Source organism: Culex pipiens, chromosome 2, assembly GCF_016801865.2.
Source record: "Culex pipiens pallens isolate TS chromosome 2, TS_CPP_V2, whole genome shotgun sequence".
Taxonomy (NCBI): domain Eukaryota; kingdom Metazoa; phylum Arthropoda; class Insecta; order Diptera; family Culicidae; genus Culex; species Culex pipiens.
In genome coordinates, this window is record NC_068938.1 from 166,416,855 (window position 1) to 166,438,571 (window position 21,717).

At 36.7% G+C, this 21,717-nt stretch overlaps 1 protein-coding gene across 1 annotated transcript in view; it reads left to right on the forward strand.

The window, feature by feature from the left end:
- The window catches only part of LOC120427759 (activating signal cointegrator 1 complex subunit 2 homolog), a 31,939-nt gene extending 10,499 nt beyond the window's left edge, over positions 1 to 21,440 (forward strand). Inside the window, exons 4-5 of the mRNA XM_039592668.2 lie at positions 19,884 to 19,963; positions 20,220 to 21,440. Of these exons, the coding sequence (XP_039448602.1) occupies positions 19,884 to 19,963; positions 20,220 to 21,325 (1,186 nt within the window). The 3' untranslated portion in view covers positions 21,326 to 21,440. The remainder of the gene's footprint in view (positions 1 to 19,883; positions 19,964 to 20,219) is intronic.
- The last annotated feature ends 277 nt before the right edge of the window (positions 21,441 to 21,717 follow it).

Genomic DNA, 21,717 nt, shown 5'->3' on the forward strand with positions numbered 1-21,717 from the left:
ATATTTAATTAAACTTAGTTAAATTTAGTTAAATTTACTTAAATTTAGATAAATTAAGTTAAATTCAGTTGAATTTAGTTATATTTAATTAAACTTAGTCAAAATAAGTCAAATTTAGATTAGAATTAGATTAAGTAAAATTTTATAAAGTTTCGTGAAATTTCGCCTGATTTATTTCAATTTAGTTAAATTCAGTTAAACTTTGTTAAATTTAGTAATATTTAGTTGAATTTAGTTAAATTCAATTGAATTTAGTTAGATTCAGTTAAATTTAGTTAAATTTATTTAAATTTAGTTAAATTTAGTAAAATTTAGTTAAACTTAGTTAGATTTAGTCAAATTAAGTCGAATTTAGTTCAATTTAGTTAGGTTTAATTAAAGTTAGTCGAATTTAATAACATTTAGGCAAAATAAGTGAGTTAACTTCGGCTTAATTAAGTTATATCAAGTTAAAATTAGTTGAATTAATTTAAATTGACTTAAATTGAGTTAGTTGAACGAAATATAGTAAAATTTAGTTAAATTTAATTAGATTTAATTTAACTATAGGAATTTAGTTACATTTAGTCAAAATAAGTAAAATTTAGTTAGATTAAATAAAATTCAATTAAGTTTCGTAAAATTTTGATTAATATATTTCAATTTAGTTAAACTTAGTAAAATTTAGTAAAATTAAGTTAAATTTAGTTAAATACAGTTGAATTTAGTAAGATTTAAATAAATTTAGTTGAATTTAGTTACATTTAGTTAAAATAAGTAAAATTTAGTTAGATTAAGTAAAATTTAATTAAGTTTCGTAAGACTTAGCATAATTCATTTCAATTTAGTTAACTTTGGCTAAATTAAGTTATATTAGGTTTAAATTAGTGAAATTTAATTCAATTTAGTTAAATTGAATAATATAGTATAAAATATATAGTAGAACTTCGATTAATTTATTTATCTGTAATATTATTACATTTAGTTATATTTAGTTAAACTTAGTTAAATTTAGTTGGATTTAGTAACATTTAATTTAATTTAGCTAAATTGATTTAAATTTAGTTAAAATAATAAAATTTAGTTAGATTTAGTTAAATTACATTAAATTTGGTAAAATTTAATTAAGTTTCGTAAAACTAAGCATAATTTATTTCAATTTAATTAACTTTGACTAAATTAATTTATATTATGTTAAAATTAGTGAAATTGAATTCAATTTAGTTAATTTAAATTACATTTAGATACATTTAGTTACATTTAGTCAAACTTAGTTAAATTTAGTAACGTTCAGTTGAATTTAGTTAAATCGATTTAAGTTTAGTAAAATTTAATTGAATTTAGTTAAAATAATAAAATTTAGTTAGATTTAGTTAAAATTTAACTAAATTTAGTAAAATTTCGTTTAATTTATTTAAATTTAGCTAAATTTGGCTTAATTAAGTTATATTAAGTTAAAACTAGTTAAATTCAGTTATATTTAGGTCAATTTAGTAGAAATAAGTAATTTTTTTTAAGTTCATTACAATGTCGGTTAATTTACTTTAAATTGGATAAATTTAGTTCGATTAAGCTTGATTTCTTTGAATGTACTCAAATTTAGTCTTATTCTCTTTAATGTGGCTAAATTTGAATAAAATCAGTTTAAAAAAGTTGAATTAATTTAAATTAAGTCGAATTAAATTTAATTTAGAAAAACTAGGTTAAATTTAGTAAAATTAAGTAAAATTTTGCTGTATTTAGTTAAATTAAGCTAAATTAAGCAAAAATAAGTTGAATAATCTTTGACAAATTTATTTAAATGAAGATAAATTTATTCAAGTTGATTTGAATTTAGCTAAATTGATTAAAATTTAGTTGAATTGATTTTAATTTAGTAAAAGAATTGAAATTTAGTGAAATTAATAAACAGTAAGTAAAATTTAGTTCAATTTACGTCATTTTACTTAATTTTAAGTAAATTTATTCGATTTTTGTTTAATTCAATTTAATTCTGTTAAATGTAGTTATATTTAGTTAAATTAAAGTTAATTTAGAGTAATCTTGTTCAATTCAGTTAAATTTAGTTAAATGTAGTAAAAATTAGTATAAATTTAGTTAAACTTATCTAAATTGAGTTAACTTAACGTAATTTAGTGATATCAGTAAATTTTAGTTTAAATTCAGCTAAATATAATTAATTTTTGATAAATTTATTTAGATGAAGATAAATTTAGTTAAGTTGATTTGAATTTAGTTAAATTGATTCAATTTAGCTAATTTTAACTAAATTTAACTCAAATTAACAAATTTTTACTGCAATCAACTAAATTTATTCATATTACTAAATTACGTTAAGTTAAATCAATTTAACTTAATTTAACTAATTTTTATCACATTCAACTAAATTTAATTGAATTGAACAAAGTTACACTAAATTTACTTAAATTTAACTAAGTATAACTACATTGAACTGAATTGAACTAACATTAACAAAATTTACTTAATTTACTTAATATTAACTAAATTTTATTAATTTTTAATGAATTTAACTATATTTTGAATTATTTTGCTAAATTAAAATCAATTCAACTAAATTTGAATCGATTTAACATAATTCAAATCAACTTAACTTAATTTATCTTCATATAAATAAATTTACCTAAAATTAACTAAATTTAGCTCAATTTAAACTAAATTTTACTGATATCACTAAATTACGTTAAGTTAACTCAATTTAGCAAAATTTAACTCAATTTAACTAAATTTTACTACACTTAACTAAATTTAACTGAATTGAACTAAAATTAACTAAATTCACATAAGTTGGTTTGAATTAAGTTGAATTGATTCAAATTTAGTTGAATTGATTTTAATTTAGTAAAATAATTAAAATTTAGTTACATTCATTAACAATTAGCAAAATTTTGTTCAATTTAAGTAAATTTAGTGTAATTTTGTTCAATTCAGTTGTATTTAGTTGAATTTAGTAAAAATTAGTTAAATTCAGTTAAATTTAGCTAAGTTGAGTTAACTTAACGTAATTTAGTGATATGAGTAAAATTAAGTTTGAATTTAGCTAAATTTAGTTAAGTTGATTTTAATTTAGTTAGTTAACTTAACGTAATTAAGTTAATTCAACTAAATTTGAATCAATTTAACTTAATTCAAACCAACTTAAATAAATTTAGTTAATTTAGTGTAATTTTGTTCAATTCAGTTAAATTTAGTTAAATGTAGTAAAAATTAGTTAAATTTAGTTAGATTATGGTAAATTGAGTTAAATGAATTTAAGAGTGGCTAAATTAAGTTCAATGCAAATAAATTAAATATCATTAAGTGAAATTCAATTAAATTTATTTAGCTTTATTTACATTTTTTATGAATTTTGTTAAATTTATTTAAATTATGTTAAATATAGTTTATGTTAGTTGAATTTAGTTCTATTTAGCTAAATTTAGTTTATTTTAGCAAAATGTATTTAAATTAAATTGAAGTTTTGAATGAATTGAAATCAACTTAAATTTCAATAAATTTGGCTAAATTTGGATAAAATTAGTCAAATTTAATTAAATTTGGCTAAATTCAGTTGAATTGAATTATTTTAGTTATAAAAAGTATTAAATTTAATAATATTCAGTTAAATTTATTTAAACGTGGTAAAATTCAGTTACTTTTAGATCAAATTGGTTAATTTACGTTAAATTTTATTAAATTAAGTTAAATTTAGGTTGATTTGGGTTTTTTTTTATGCGTGCAAAAGTTAGAAAAAAGATACATTATTTTTAATAACTCCAAATAAGTAAAAAAAAAATTGGAAAATTCTAGATTATAAAAAAATAGCCTTATTTGTTTAAATTACATAAAATTTTCCAAAGTATTTTAATTATTTTAGATTTAGTTAAATGAAATTAAATTTAGTCGAGTTTAGGTAAATTTATTTAAAATAAGTGAAAAATAAAAATATAGTTAAAAAATTTCAAAATTAGATCATGTTTGTTAAATTAGGTGAATAGAAGTTAAAATAAGTAAATTTAATTGAAATGATTTAAGACTAGCGAAATAGATTTTATTTACTAAAGATTAGTTAAATTGAATAAAATTAGTTTAAAATCGAAAAATATAGTTGAAATTTGTCAAATATATACAATAAATTTCTTCGATAGAACTACTTAAAATAAGTCAAAAGACCTTAATTAAATTATGTTTAGGAAATTTTAGTTAAATTTGCGTATATTAAGTTGAATATTATTTAAAATAAATACGTAAGTTCAATTGAATTTTATCAAGATAAATTATTCTTAATTGAGTAAATCTCAGTTCGATTTTGTAAAATTTAGGTAAATATAGTTAAATTAAGTTGGGTCTCGTGGCGCAGGGGTAGCGGCTTCGGCTGCCGATCCCGATGATGCTATGAGACGCGGGTTCGATTCCCGCCTTATCCACTGAGCTTCTATCGGATGGTGAAGTAAAACGTCGGTCCCGGTTTCTCCTGTCTCGTCAGAGGCGCTGGAGCAGAAATCCCACGTTAGAGGAAGGCCATGCCCCGGGGGGCGTAGTGCCAATAGTTTCGTTTCGTTTTTTTTCGTTTTTCGTTAAATTAACTTAAATTTACATAAAATTTGTTAAATATTGTTACTCTAAGTAATGTTTAGTTAACCTAAGTTAACTTTAATATAGTTTATGTAAATTTAGTTAAATTAAGGCATATTTAGTTGTATAAAGTAAAACCAGCCAAATTAGCAAACATAAGAAAAAAAAATGCTCGTGGAAGCTTTGCCGAAGTGACCTCAGCCGGTACCGACGTCGTGACGCCCCCTGTGGAGATGCAGCATCTGCTGCAGCGAGTTAGACAGCACGGCCACGGTTGATCCGCCGAGGAACATTGAGTTGCCATTGGTGACGGCGCGGATAATTGGTTTGCTCCGGCGGCCGATTGGCTCAACCGACAGACTGCGCTGGATGTTGGGGCAGACGTACTGGACAAACTGCAGAATGTCCGGGTTGGCTACGAACGATTCGACGGCTCGGACGGAACATCTTGTCTCTAGGTGTGGCAGCTGTAGCTCTTGCTGGGTCAGAATGCGACGCTGTTGACTTGTCGGCTGCCGTTGCTGTTGGTTTGTGTCGGCCACGACGTTGTTCACGGCGTTCTTTATGAGCAGCCGGCGCAAGACCTCGCTCTACACCACGGCTGAAACGCGATCCGGATTGGGCGCCACTGTTGCCGGTGCCGCCATCGGTCCATAAACTCCTCACGTTGTCCCGCTGGCCTAACCTCTGCTTCTCATTCCCATCCGGCGACCATATCCTCCTCGATGACCGTGTCCTGGTGGCAGTCGTGGTGGTGGTGGCGGTGATCATCGCCGTAGCCGCGGTGTTGGCCGTTTTGCTCGCCGGAGGTGCGCGTGCCCGTCGTGAAGACGGCTGCGGAACTTCCGCAGCTGCGATGTCGTCCTTGATTTTGTTCCGAAGCTGATTCCGAAGCACCTTGAACGAGGTTCCTCCTTGGTTTGGCCAGGGCCATAGCGGCCGTTTTAGTCTCCGGGATGCCTGCGGTGCGCCACTTGGAGAGGTGGCGGAGGAGAAAGCTGCAAAGTTGTCCCCGGTGGTTTTTCCACAGTCTGGGGAAATCATTCAAAACCTGTTGTCGGGAAATGTAGTAAAAGCTTGAATGATTAATTAATATAACTAATTACCTTCAATTCCGCCAAAACAAAAAAACGCACCAACTAACAAACTGTTTTATCACGTTTGAAAAAAAAAGCAAACACAAAAGTTTGACAGCTTGCGCGTTATGAAAAATAGGGTAGTGTGTGTGCTGGCGAGCGCGCATGATATTGGTGTGAGTGCGCAACACAAAAATCGAAATTTTTAGGGTGTGTGTCTTGGCTGAAGAATCTTAACTGGCACTGGCGATGCCCGATAATCGCCCGCTCCCCCCCCAAAAGTTAGAGTGGGAATGGCTTTCTTCCTAAGGTTCTCGCGATTGAGTGTGTATTGGTGCGATTGTTAAAAATAGCTATCTCTGACTCTGTCACTTTCGTAGAAGCTGAATGGCTAGCTTCCATGCACCGTGCGGCACACGCGGTTCACTTGTACCTCGGTTTTGCTTGTCTTGGTGCGCTTGTACGATGAACCAAAATACCAACACAGTCACACAAAAGGGCTCGTACCGAAACTAGAAAACCAAAACCGCGGTGTGCGTTGTTGGGAAGCTTGCTATGATCGCGTTTGTCATAATCGCTTGTTTGATTAGAAACGTACAAACATATTGTACGATTAAAAATATTCTTTTGGTGAAAATTGCGTTTTTTATTTCTTTTGGAAATCATATCATTCATAATACTCATAATATCATCATAATACTTTGCTTTCATCATAAGACTTTCTTTTGTGCTGACGTTATAAATAAACAAAGTTGATGTTATTAATTGAAAGAAGTTCTACCATTGTTATATTCTTTAGTAAGAAAGGCTCTTTCTCACCCCAGGTGGGATTAAATCGGGTTTTCATATTAAAATTGAAAAAATATCAAAATGATGTGAGTTTAAAGATATAAAATTAAAATAAAAACTATAAAAAATCCCATCAAAAACAAGGGGGGGGGGGTCTGGCAAAATGTGACGTACTTTTTAAAGGGGGGGGGTTTGACCTTGAGTGACAAAGTGTGACATAGGGGGGAGGGGGGGGGGTTAATTTTGGCCGATTTTTGCGTGACATACTTTATGGATGACACCTAACCTGCAACGGAACTATACAAAAACATGACGATTTTTTTTTTTTGATTGTTCCCCAGCTGTCTCATTGTTCCTGCCAAGTGCGTCTACAATGAGACAGTTGAATAACTCGGGCTGAAGACGTAATATCGATGTTATATTTTGGTCAATGTTAGAACACATTAAAAAAAAGTAAATGCAACAATAGCTTATTAAAACATGCTGATAAAAAACACAAAAATCGTTGAATGCTAAAAACCAAAAGTGTCTTATTGATGACTATCCTACCCTACTTTATGGATAAAGCCTAGGATCTGTTACAAACTCACCCGAGAATTGTGTTTCGAATCAGTCTGAATTTTTAATGCCGAAAAAAAAATTCGACAAAGACGTTTCACTTGTGAAGGATTCGATTAAATAACGAAAAAGATTAAATGTTTTCAAAATGTGAACATTTTTTTAAAATCTCAGACCCAAAAGTTGATTTATGAATACATAAATACATTATGAGAGACAGTATTTCTCTGGCTAGTTTGCAATACATCTTTACAGCCATTGCGACCTCCGACACTTATTTGATTTTTCTCTGAAACGAATAAAGTTTTCCATATTTTTTTTTTCTGTAAATAGTATTTAACATAATTTAAAGCATTTTCGAATTTGATAATTCGATAATAGATCATGAACAGAAAATCAGCTTGTTTGGAACTGGTAAAGTAAATCTTTCCAAGTTCCTGAGGGGATCACCCGTGAAGAGTATCGGGGCCGGCATTTACAAAGCGGATTCAGTGGCAGTTTTTAACTCAGTGTTTCTCAACCTTTTGCGTTCCATTCCCCCCTTGGCTGATTTTTAAGAACATCATTCCCCCCCGCCCTCCTATTCGCACCTTTATTTTGAAGTTATTGGTTTCAATGCCCAAATTTTAGATGTTCACAGAAAGATTGCAATTTTCAATTAACAGCCACAGAAATTTTGATTTTTTATATTTGTCTTAAACTTAAATATGATTTGATTAATTAAATCTCTGAAAAATATCTTATGACAATTGTATTACATTTGTTTCTGTTTATTTTTACTAAACTGCTTTTGTTTCACGGTGTGTATTCTGGGCAACCTTAAGGAGAAAAAATAGTCATCGTTACTTTCAAATGTGTCTTATAGGAAATTTTCTCAGCTTTCCAATGCTTCTAAGAGCGAAATGTTTCATCGAGAAATTTCTGAGATATCTCTATTTTAAGTTTTTTGTTTAAAAATCATTTATTGAAAACTTTTCAATAACAGTTTAGAAAACTAGTCAAATGGTGTGTTTTATGTGTCTTTTAAAATGGGCAAAATAAGACAAGAACCAACTTTGTAAAAGGTTGCAAATTGCTAACTATTTTAAAAATTAAGTTTTAATTGAGTTTCTGAATATGCGGGAATTAATCAGAAATTAAAATCAGACAACCGTATTTAAATAAATGTTTACAAGAATTAATAGATTATTACAAAATTTTGCGTACAAACATCAGCCGTTTGCTCTGATTAAGCTTGGATTTAGCTGATACAATCGAATTTTTTGCAGATTTGAGATTGTAAAGGGTAATTAGATTTTTATGAATAAATATAATATTTCCTTAACCAAACATTAACCAGTTGCATGGATACCAAAACATGTTATTTACTTGAAATTGAACTACAAATTACTGTGTAGAATTTCAGGAGAAATACTTTTCATGAGTATGAAAGGTTTTTTTTAGTTTTTTTGTATGAAATGATCAAGTAATCAGCAATGTTATAGAAGTCTTATCAGTTTTAAAAACGTTTAACAAGTATCTTGACTTTTGTTCAAATAGCTTGTAATGGAGGCTTCTGTTTGATTTTTTGTTAAAATTAATATTTTATTTTTGTTTCAACCAACAAAATGTTTATGAAGGTGTTTTCAACATTCTCAGTTGAAACACAAAATTTTAATGCAACTTTCAACAGAAAAAAAATAAAAAATATATATATTTACTTTATACCTATTAAAATATGACTTTTGAAGCATGCAACAGTAATTTGTAGTACATTTCCGATTTTAAATCATGTTTTGTATCTATGTTAACGGTTAATGGTTAAATCCTTGTGATATTTCCTTAAACAAAGGAAATATCATATTTATTCATAAAAATGCAATGACAATCTCACACCTGCAAAAAAATGGTAGTGTCAGCCAAATTAGAGCAGACACGTGATATATGTTCACAAAAATTATGTAGTAATCTATTAATTGTAGTAAAATTTTCATTTAAATACGGTTTTATAATTCTAATTACTGAACAAATTCCACAAGTTCAAAACTCAGTTAAAATATTTTGCCTATTTTGATGAGTTAAAGCAACATAAAACACATCATTTGACTAGTTTTTTGAACTGTCTTTAAAACGTTTTCAATAAATTATGAAGGATTTTTAAACAAAAAACTTAAAATAAAGATATCTCAGTAATTTCTCGATGAAACATTTCGCTCTTAGAAGCATTGGAAAGCTGAGAAAATTTCCTATAAGACCAATTTGAAAGTAGCGATGACTATTTTTTCCTGATAAGGTTGTTCTAGAAAACACGCCGTGGTTTAATACTATGATCCATTAAAAAAAATAATGATACATGAAAAAAATGCTTGGAATGTTTTTTAAAAGACAAAAACTCACAAAAAATATTACTTGAAAATTACGTATTTTTTCTAAGCTTGAAGGTTGCAAAAATTCACAGCAATTTTTATAAATAGTATTCCTAAAAAATGTAAAAAATGCAAAGACCATAAAATAATATTTGAAAACATAACTTTTCCGACCAGAACCAGCGTTTATGGCTAAAAAGCTCGTTAATAAAGACAACTAACTAAACTAAACCCAACTTTTTCTGGAGAACTGTCCAATTATTGCTCGTGTTCAAAAAAAGGTGCAGGTGGTTATGTTCTACATGACCAATATGACAAAGAACATTGTACAAAATTCTAAAAATCATGCTATTTTTATTTATATTTTTTAATTCTTTGCCTATTTATTTAATCCTGAATAATTAATTCTAATTAAATTTATTCAATCAATGGCACCGGTAGAACCTTCCAATCCTGTGGCCAATCCTGTAAAAATGGCAATTTTAATCACCAGTATCAAAAACCATGAATTTTGATACCCATATTGCCCCAAGTCGAATGGTTCAATAAATGTCCCCCGGTAGAACCTTCCCTCAGGGCCATGGCCACTCCGGGTTTGGCCAATCCTGTCAAAATGGCCATTTTCATCACCAGTATCAAAAACCATGAATTTTGATACTCATATTGCCCCAAGTCGTATGGTTCGATAAATGTCCCCCCGTTAGAACCTTCCCTCAGGGCCATGGCCACTCCGGGTGTGGCCAATCCTGTCAAAATGGCCATTTTCATCACCAGTATCAAAAACCATGAATTCTGATACCCATATTGCCCCAAGTCGTATGGTTCGATAAATGTCCCCCCGGTAGAACCTTCCCTCAGGGCCATGGCCACTCCGGGTGTGGCCAATCCTGTCAAAATGGCCATTTTCATCACCAGTATCAAAAACCATGAATTTTGATACCCATATTGCCCCAAGTCGTATGGTTCGATAAATGTCTCCCCGGTAGAACCTTCCCTCAGGGCCATGGCCACTCCGGGTGTGGCCAATCCTTTCAAAATGGCCATTTTCATCACCAGTATCAAAAACCATGAATTTTGATACCCATATTGCCCCAATTCGTATGGTTCGATAAATGTCCCCCCGGTAGAACCTTCCCTCAGGGCCATGGCCACTCCGGGTGTGGCCAATCCTGTCAAAATGGCCATTTTCATCACCAGTATCAAAAACCATGAATTTTGATACCCATATTGCCCCAAGTCGTATGGTTCGATGAATGTCCCCCCGGTAGAACCTTCCCTCAGGGCCATGGCCACTCCGGGTGTGGCCAATCCTGTCAAAATGGCCATTTTCATCACCAGTATCAAAAACCATGAATTTTGATACCCATATTGCCCCAAGTCGTATGGTTCGATGAATGTCCCCCCGGTAGAACCTTCCCTCAGGGCCATGGCCACTCCGGGTGTGGCCAATCCTGTCAAAATGGCCATTTTCATCACCAGTATCAAAAACCATGAATTTTGATACCCATATTGCCCCAAGTCGTATGGTTCGATAAATGTCCCCCCGGTAGAACCTTCCCTCAGGGCCATGGCCACTCCAGGTGTGGCCAATCCTGTCAAAATGGCCATTTTCATCACCAGTATCAAAAACCATGAATTTTGATACCCATATTGCCCCAAGTCGTATGGTTCGATAAATGTCTCCCCGGTAGAACCTTCCCTCAGGGCCATGGCCACTCCGGGTGTGGCCAATATCCTACCAGTTTGGTCCCAACCCCATTTCCTTGAATCATTCTTGTTTCCGAGTGACCGTTCTAACAATGTTCTTTAAAACAGAATTCCTCCCAAGGTGGTGCACAACCTGTGTCTTTCAATGTGTGTATGTGTGTGTGAGCAATAAAATTACCACCGTCGATCCGTCTCTGACGGATTTTCGGTCAAAACTAACTGTTCAGAGGCTATCTGTTAGCTTATATAGTCCGCATGAAATGTGGCAACAATGGTGCAACATTCTCGCGTGACAGTTCCAAGAAAGCAGGAGACGAGGCAAAATTTGCACCATGTTGCCACATTTCATGCGGACTATATAAGCTAACAGATAGCCTCTGAACAGTTAGTTTTGACCGAAAATCCGTCAGAGACGGATCGACGGTGGTAATTTTATTGCTCACACACACATACACACATTGAAAGACACAGGTTGTGCACCAACTTGGGAGGAATTCTGTTCTAAAGAACATTGTTAGAACGGTCACTCGGAAACAAGAACGATTCAAGGCAATGCGGTTGGGACCAAACTATGTATGTATGTATGTATGTATGTATGATCCCCATACCCGCAGGCAACTTGGTCCTGGAACACATGTGAGCGCTAGGTGAACAATTCGATCATCTTTTACTCCGTAATCTGTACACCCACGTGCATAAGTTTTTTTGCACGAATTTTAATGCTACAAATACCGGCGCACATAATAAAATGGTTTCCCTCTTCCCGCCCCAAGCGCCGGAAATTTGTAGCGGGTGTAGGGACACTTTGCATAGACGCCCTTGTCCCCATCACGTCACTGAGGGTATGGAGCGACGAGAAATTAATAAGCATGTCCCCTCAGTCGAACCTTCATTAGAGAAGCAGGCAATCCACAACTCAAAGCGAACGACCAAGGGAACACCCTACCGCGTATATAGTAAGGTTGGCGTGGTTGTCTTCAATGAATTGTCAATATGTGTGTGTAAATGAACGTGTTTTCTGTATTAAAAAGGAAAGGTCTCACCAAGCAACAGAGTCTTCGTAACCAGATGAGCTTCGTAATTTGTATCTTGACGGATTCATTCTTGAGTTCGGCCTCTCCGTCGTCGGTTTCTAGGTAATTTCCAACCGTTTCTTCGAGATGATCTTCAGCTCAAGAGGTTTCGCACATTGGCCAGCTCCCGCAAGACCTCTTTAGGTCAGAATTTGATGGCTATCAGCTGCCAGCTCCTCCAACACGTTTGGATTTTTCACTTCCACTTCCGGCGCAGACGAAACAATTTCTTTCATTTTCACCGGGTACGCAGATAGTTTCGGCAAGACTTTCGTGTATTCACAAACTGTTCAAAATATATTTAAAGAAAACTTTACATTTGCTTCAAACTTTGAAAAAAATTAAAACTCCATTGAAATGACAGGAGCAAAAAATTTGCGTCCGACCCGCCGCGCAGCCTACTTCGATCTCCGGCAATGCGGTTGGGACCAAACTGGTAGGATATTGGCCACACCCGGAGTGGCCATGGCCCTGAGGGAAGGATCTAAGGGGGGACATTTATAGAACCATACGACTTGGGGCAATATGGGTATCAAAATTCATGGTTTTTGATACTGGTGATGAAAATGGCCATTTTGACAGGATTGGCCACACCTGGAGTGGCCATTGCACAGTGTTCGGAATGGCAAAATTAAGTGGAATAAATTGATAACTCTTTTATTTGACGTCCTTGCCAAATGGTGTCTTCGGAAGAGTTGTTGTACTTGATAAGGGCTATCTTTTGAAGTTATTGACATACAGGGTGACGACCTTCCAGGGTGTCAACCATAATTAACTTTGTTGGATGACGTTGTAGGGCTTTGGTGTCTTGGGCAAAGTTGTAGAGGAGAAAAATTCATGAAGGTTGGTCGAAGGCGCCAAATTTGTAGCTCCTAATCTACTCGAGATATACGCCAGTTTTGCAAAAATGGTCCAAAAAGCACTTTTTTGCAATTCCGTCGTGAAACTACTAACTTTTCCTGTCATTCTTGAACGACGAAATAGCCTACTTTTCTCTAATCTAATCTAATCTAATCTAACCCTAGCACAGCCAGTCTTTCGAGGGCATCCTGGAAAATGCCTTAGGTTGATTAACGCCTAGCATCCTCTTGTCATTATTAACATTTGCAGTGCCCCAATGCAATAAATTGCCTTGAAACATCACAAAACGTTAAAGCGGCCAGGCCAACTGCGTAAAGTTTACCGCAAAGATGATTCGTTGAAGTGGATTGAGTTTGAGCACGAATGTTCAAACAGCAATACAGTTCTGAATCTACAGGGGAGGAAGAAACGTGGGGATCCCCCGCTCACGTTCCTGTTTTTAAAAGCAATTAATCGTTGGGAGCACCATGCTAAGAAGTTTTGGTGCTCCGGGACCCTCGGGGATGGGACAATGTATTTCCACAAATGCCCTGGACACTATTTGCCGTGGTTAAAGCGCCACAACTCGCTCCGACGAAATAGCCTACTTTTCTGTACCAAAAATAACAGAATCGAATAGCAACACATTTCAAAATAAATGCTGAAAAGTTCTACTTTTCAGCACTGAAATGGGTGCTGAAAAGTTGAACTTTTCAGCACTTGTTTCGAAAAGTAACACCTTTCAACATTTTTTTGATTTGAACGATTTATTGACAAAATACATGAAAATTCGACTTAAAATTTCACTCAATGGGTGTTTTTCGAAATTGCAAAAAATGTTGTATGGAACTCGTTGCAAAACTTGATTTTTTCAGCACTCGTCGTATTTATCCAACTCGGTGAACCTCGTTGGATAAATGTACGACTCGTGCTGAAAAAATCCTCTTTTTGCAACTTGTTGCATAAACTACTATTTTGTGATAACTTAAAATGTTAGCGTTTTAGCGGCCTACTAGGGGAACAGCATCTAATTCCAGCGTGCCTCTAATGTTGGCAGGTCAGAACTTTGACAGTCAATTAACGCTTATTAGAAGCGTTTTAAACTGAAATCGAGTGCTAAATAGCTCAATAAGAAGTGAGCAAGCAAGTTTCTATCAAAAGTTTTGCAAAATTAGTCGTTTAAATGGTGAAAACCAGCAAATTGGACGGAATTAGGAGCGAGTGCTTAACCTGCCAAACATACGAGAATTTCCCCTATGTTCTTATGACATGAGTTGTTTATGACATAAAATTACATATCTTTGCCGAAAACAGCAAAATGTTTTGAGCCTTTATTGAGGAGTTATAACCATTTTTAAGTGATTTTGAGCCTATTTTCAAGTTGCAATGTTTTCAAAATGGCGCATTTTGGCGCAAAACCGTACAATGCACCTGAAAGTACACACTTTCAACTACATTTCCTGAAAATATCTCCGTGTATATATTTTTAGATATCTCAATTTGAATTTGCCGATTTTTAATCAATTTATTTATAAATGTTATTCGAAATCATAATGAATACATGGTGAAAATCGGTAAATTGAAGGGTAAATTGATCGATTTTTATGGAAATTACATTGTCTATGAAAAAATACGACAACCTTTCCAGAGTGACCACATATAAAAGGAAATACTTAATTTTAAATACGAACAATTATTTAAAATTTTCACTTACATTATTTTTGGGAAAAACATGTATTTATTCATAATTTTAAAATGTGTATCATAATTTTAAGCATGAACAATGTTTTACTGCGGGCGTCAATAATTAGAGTTCACGTGCGGTGATACGACCGCAAGATAATGGTCGCATGACAGCCGCAAGACAACCGCAGAACAAATTTTTGTAGTTGAAAGTGTGTACTTTCATGTGCATTGTTCGGTTTTGCGCCAAAATGCGCCATTTTGAAAACATAGCAACTTGAAAATAGGCTCAAAATCACTTAAAAATGGTTATAACTCCTCAATAAAGGCTCACAACATTTTGCTGTCTTGGGCAAAGATGTGTAATTTTATGTCATAAACAACTCTTCAGAACATAGTAGGCCGCTAAAATGCTAACATTTTAAGTTATCACAAAAAAAAAGTGCTTTTTTTACCATTTTTGCAAAAATGACGTAGTAGATTAAGAGCTACAAATTTGGCGCCTTTGACAAACTTTCATGAAATTTTCTCCTCTACAACTTTGCGCAATACACCAAAGCCCTACAACGTCATCCAACAGAGTTAGTTTTTGGTTGACACCCTGGAAGGTCGTCACCCTGTATGTCAATAACTTTAAAAGATAGCCCTTATCAAGTACAACAACTCTTCCGAAGACACCATCTGGCTAGGAGGTCAAATAAAGGAGTAATCAATTTATTCAATTGCCCTGAGGGAAGGTTTTACCGGGGGGATATTTATCGAACCATATAAATTGGGGCAATATGGGTATCAAAATTCATGGTTTTTGATACTGGTAATGAAAATGGACATTTTGGCAGGATTGGCCTCAACCGAAGTGGCCATGGCCCTGGGGAAGGTTCTACCGGGGACATTTATCGAACCATACGACTTGGGACGGTATCAAAAACCATGAATTTTGATACCCATATTGTCCCAAGTCGTATGGTTCGATAAATGTCCCCCCGGTAGAAACTTCCCTCAGGGCCATGGCCACTCCGGGTGTGGCCAATCCTGTCAAAATGGCCATTTTCATCACCAGTATCAAAAACCATGAATTTTGATACCCATATTGCCCCAAGTCATATGGTTCGATAAATGTCCCCCGGTAGAACCTTCCCTCAGGGCCATGGCCACTCCGGGTGTGGCCAATCCTTTCAAAATGGCCATTTTCATCACCAGTATCAAAAACCATGAATTTTGATACCCATATTGCCCCAAGTCGTATGGTTTGATAAATGTCTCCCCGGTAGAACCTTCCCTCAGGGCCATGGCCACTCCGGGTGTGGACAATCCTGTCAAAATGGTCATTTTCATCATCATTTTACATTGTCTATGAAAAAATACGACAACCTTTCCAGAGTGACCACATATAAAAGGAAATACTTAATTTTAAATACGAACAATTATTTAAAATTTTCACTTACATTATTTTTGGGAAAAACATGTATTTATTCATAATTTTAAAATGTGTATCATAATTTTAAGCATGAACAATGTTTTACTGCGGGCGTCAATAATTAGAGTTCACGTGCGGTGATACGACCGCAAGATAATGGTCGCATGACAGCCGCAAGACAACCGCAGAACAAATTTTTGTAGTTGAAAGTGTGTACTTTCATGTGCATTGTTCGGTTTTGCGCCAAAATGCGCCATTTTGAAAACATAGCAACTTGAAAATAGGCTCAAAATCACTTAAAAATGGTTATAACTCCTCAATAAAGGCTCACAACATTTTGCTGTCTTGGGCAAAGATGTGTAATTTTATGTCATAAACAACTCTTCAGAACATAGTAGGCCGCTAAAATGCTAACATTTTAAGTTATCACAAAAAAAAAGTGCTTTTTTTACCATTTTTGCAAAAATGACGTAGTAGATTAAGAGCTACAAATTTGGCGCCTTTGACAAACTTTCATGAAATTTTCTCCTCTACAACTTTGCGCAATACACCAAAGCCCTACAACGTCATCCAACAGAGTTAGTTTTTGGTTGACACCCTGGAAGGTCGTCACCCTGTATGTCAATAACTTTAAAGGATAGCCCTTATCAAGTACAACAACTCTTCCGAAGACACCATCTGGCTAGGAGGTCAAATAAAGGAGTAATCAATTTATTCAATTGCCCTGAGGGAAGGTTTTACCGGGGGGATATTTATCGAACCATATAAATTGGGGCAATATGGGTATCAAAATTCATGGTTTTTGATACTGGTAATGAAAATGGACATTTTGGCAGGATTGGCCTCAACCGAAGTGGCCATGGCCCTGGGGAAGGTTCTACCGGGGACATTTATCGAACCATACGACTTGGGACGGTATCAAAAACCATGAATTTTGATACCCATATTGTCCCAAGTCGTATGGTTCGATAAATGTCCCCCCAGGTAGAAACTTCCCTCAGGGCCATGGCCACTCCGGGTGTGGCCAATCCTGTCAAAATGGCCATTTTCATCACCAGTATCAAAAACCATGAATTTTGATACCCATATTGCCCCAAGTCATATGGTTCGATAAATGTCCCCCGGTAGAACCTTCCCTCAGGGCCATGGCCACTCCGGGTGTGGCCAATCCTTTCAAAATGGCCATTTTCATCACCAGTATCAAAAACCATGAATTTTGATACCCATATTGCCCCAAGTCGTATGGTTTGATAAATGTCTCCCCGGTAGAACCTTCCCTCAGGGCCATGGCCACTCCGGGTGTGGACAATCCTGTCAAAATGGTCATTTTCATCACCAGTATCAAAAACCATGAATTTTGATACCCATATTGCCCCAAGTCGTATGGTTCGATAAACGTCCCCCCGGTAGAACCTTCCCTCAGGGCCATGGCCACTCCGGGTGTGGCCAATCCTTTCAAATTGGCCATTTTCATCACCAGTATCAAAAACCATGAATTTTGATACCCATATTGCCCCAAGTCGTATGGTTTGATAAATGTCTCCCCGGTAGAACCTTCCCTCAGGGCCATGGCCACTCCGGGTGTGGCCAATCCTGTCAAAATGGCCATTTTCATCACCAGTATCAAAAAACATGAATTTTGATACCCATATTGCCCCAAGTCGTATGGTTCGATAAACGTCCCCCCGGTAGAACCTTTCCTCAGGGCCATGGCCACTCCGGGTGTGGCCAATCCTGTCAAAATGGCCATTTTCATCACCAGTATCAAAAAACATGAATTTTGATACCCATATTGCCCCAAGTCGTATGGTTCGATAAATGTCTCCCCGGTAGAACCTTCCCTCAGGGCCATGGCCACTCCGGGTGTGGCCAATCCTGTCAAAATGGCCATTTTCATCACCAGTATCAAAAAACATGAATTTTGATACCCATATTGTCCCAAGTCGTATGGTTCGATAAATGTCCCCCCCGGTAGAACCTTCCCTCAGGGCCATGGCCACTCCGGGTGTGGCCAATCCTGTCAAAATGGCCATTTTCATCACCAGTATCAAAAACCATGAATTTTGATACCCATATTGCCCCAAGTCGTATGGTTCGATAAATGTCTCCCCGGTAGAACCTTCCCTCAGGGCCATGGCCACTCCGGGTGTGGCCAATCCTGTCAAAATGGCCATTTTCATCACCAGTATCAAAAACCATGAATTTTGATACCCATATTTCCCCAAGTCGTATGGTTCGATAAATGTCTCCCCGGTAGAACCTTCCCTCAGGGCCATGGCCACTCCGGGTGTGGCCAATATCCTACCAGTTTGGTCCCAACCCCATTGCCTTGAATCATTCTTGTTTCCGAGTGACCGTTCTAACAATGTTCTTTAAAACAGAATTCCTCCCAAGGTGGTGCACAACCTGTGTCTTTCAATGTGTGTATGTGTGTGTGAGCAATAAAATTACCACCGTCGATCCGTCTCTGACGGATTTTCGGTCAAAACTAACTGTTCAGAGGCTATCTGTTAGCTTATATAGTCCGCATGAAATGTGGCAACATGGTGCAAATTTTGCCTCGTCTCCTGCTTTCTTGGAACTGTCACGCGAGAATGTTGCACCATTGTTGCCACACTTCATTCGTTGCTGACCCCTTCCGCAGTACCAAGCATGCAACATTTTCGTAACGCGCGACATTTTTCGTTTTTCTGGATTGACACCTCACCAGAATAGAGCCCTTAGGACAAAGTTCTTTGTCAAAATACAAATGCTTGGGAAATATTGTTTCAATAAATGTCAAACTTTACATAAATGTCAAACCTCTGAAAATTAAATTTTAGGAAAAAACAAATGTCGTTCTTACTAATCAAAGAAACTGAAAGTTGCATAGAATTGTCAATAATGATTTACGTTTTTTGTAAATGCTAAAGACATTGAATTTCTATTGAATCCTCATTCCCCCCCTAGAATGGCCAAATTCCCCCCCAGGGGGGAATTCCTCACTGGTTGAGAAACACTGTTTTAACTCAACTAATGTTAACATGTTAAGGTTAATGTTAACATTCCATAGGTCGCCTTCCTAAGGTGTCGTTGATAAGGTCCAGCTTGTTACGATGCACTACCTTCCCTTTACTAAACATCGAATCCAGAAGAGAAACGATCACCAGTTGTGTTGGTCCGAACCGGGATTTGAACCCCGATCTACCGCTTACGAGGCGGAAGCGTTACCACTAGGCTACGTGACTCGGTCTGGTCTGGTTTGGAACAGGCGCTTAGATAATATGGAGAATTGAATTGACTGATGTATAGTTACACATTTCTTTTGACACAAAATCTGTCTCCATTCCCAGATGTATTATTACTTACCTTACCTCTATCAGTTTCAGTTTCAGGGAAAAATAATGAAATATGCAGACGGTTTAGGGTGGAGTATGTGAATCCACCCTAAACCGTCTGCATATTTCATTGCAAAAGTCGGAATCTTGAAGCGACACCGTCGCGACTCGTATGACAATGTTTTCCTCATTGTTCACCTGTACACAGATAACCGTTGTCTCTGTCCACCATTTGCCGTTGATAGGTTCACGACCTACCCCAGCGTACACCGCCAGTTCTAACCAACAGTACAAACAATCAACCCTGCTGTTTGTATCAACTCAGAAGCTAAACAAAGTTACAGCTCAACATGCAGCACCATTAAAAACGACGTGGTTGACAATTGATTCTGCGCATGAGGTCACACGAGACGCTCGTTGACAATCGTCAAATTTGACCTAGCGCGTAGTATATTGTCCTTTAGCTGCAAACTTTTGTGACCAATGTCAACCCTCAATTTTTATTTATTTTTATTTTTTATTTCCAGATGTGTGGACGCCAAATCCCGACCGACGCTGTTCGAGAAGATTATTCTATCGCTGGGCACGCTATTGTTCTTCGCCGCCGGTAAGTCTGGTCTTGCATGCATGCATTGACGGACGGATGGACCTTCACATGTTTGGATGTCGGCAGGCTTGCGAAGCTTGGCCGTGACCGAATTACAGCTCCTTTTCTCTTTCGCCTGATTCTCAGTCAAAACAGAATCGGTCCTTCCAACTCAATAATTCTCAAAATTCCCTGAATCTTTTTAGTATTTTTCAAAGTAAAAAAAATAAGTCGTAAACCACCTCAAATGTTTCCACCTCTCTGTCCCTCTTCGTAGGTGGTCTCGTTTTCGCCTCCATCGACCAGGTTCACCCGGACCTCCATGACAACGCCATCATCCTGGGCTGCCTTTCGTTCCTGGTCGCCATACTGTTCATCATCGACCTGGCCGACCCCCTTGCCCGCATGACCTCACACATGTCCCAGACGGAGAGCGCTGGTATTTCACCTCAACACGAACTGCCTCCGGAGAAGCGCACCCTCAAGAAGGACGTCTCCACGGACACGGTTGAACCTGCAACGGTGACAGCTCAACCGGTGTATCTGATCGAACAGGACCATGACCGGTATAGGGACGCCGTTGGACCGGATCGGCACGGTCACCACCAGGACTATCCCGACGGGGCGGCTGGGATGTTGATCGGGAACCAGGGCTATCGAGAGCACCGGGATGAACCGGAACGGAGGAGTTACCGGCGGGAACCCCAGCGCCGTTACTTCGACCGGGACGAACCGGAACGTCGCAGCACGGAGTCCATCGTGGAGCGCAAGATTCTCCCCTCGGTGCAGGTTCCCGTGTTCGCCCACGTGCGAGCCGCCGAAGAGAGCCGTCGAATCGCCGGGAAGGAGATTCAGTATCTACCGATTCGGTACGAACGGCGGGAGTACCGTGACGCCGGTCAACCGCGTCCCCAGCACCAGCACCAATCGAAGGCACCTCCACCGTCCTACCACGACAACGATTCCTTCGTGGAGGACATAACCCCGTCGCGACGAAGCACGTACGTTCCCGGCGACAAGTACGACAACGATGTGGTGATGCCGGTGCACAACCCACGGCCAAGGCCGCCACCTCCAGCAAAACCATCCACGGCCTCACCGTCAAACTCCGCCAACTCCAGCTGTGACGGTTGTCGGTGTTCCCAGCGGAGTTCCCCACCCAAAAAGACCGGAGGTTTTCAGAGGCAAGTTCAACAGAAGCCTCAAAAGCATCAGCAGCATCAACATCACCAGCAAGATCAGCAGCAGCAGCAGCCGCCGATGCGGGACGAGCCGGACCAGGTGCCGATTAAACCTGGGTACGTGGCGAACGTGGCCCGGAAGTGGGACGATCGGGTGCGCAGCAAAAGTCAGCCCATCATCGGGTTGAACACGATGGTTTAGAAGCTGACGATTGGGAAGGAGTGTTTTTTGAATTTATTTTATTTACTAATTTAATTTTGTTTCGTTGCAGCAGAGTAGATTGTAGAGTGAGAGTTTAATAAAAAACGATTTTCGATAAAATATAACATACTGTTGTTTCTATTCCGATTAGAAAATATAAAGTCGTTTGTAATTAACTAACATTTCCTCGTATTTTTTGATATTGATGAAACTTTATGCGTTCATTTCCCTTGGTGAATCAAAATTTTTTCATCATTCATTTTTCTATAAGCCGCATTTCATGATACCGTCATCACGGGTGAGATTGGGTCTTGGAGTGAATTTGGGTCATACAAAAATGCTGAAATTTGTATGACCAAATCTCACCCCCAGACCCAATGTCACCCCTTATG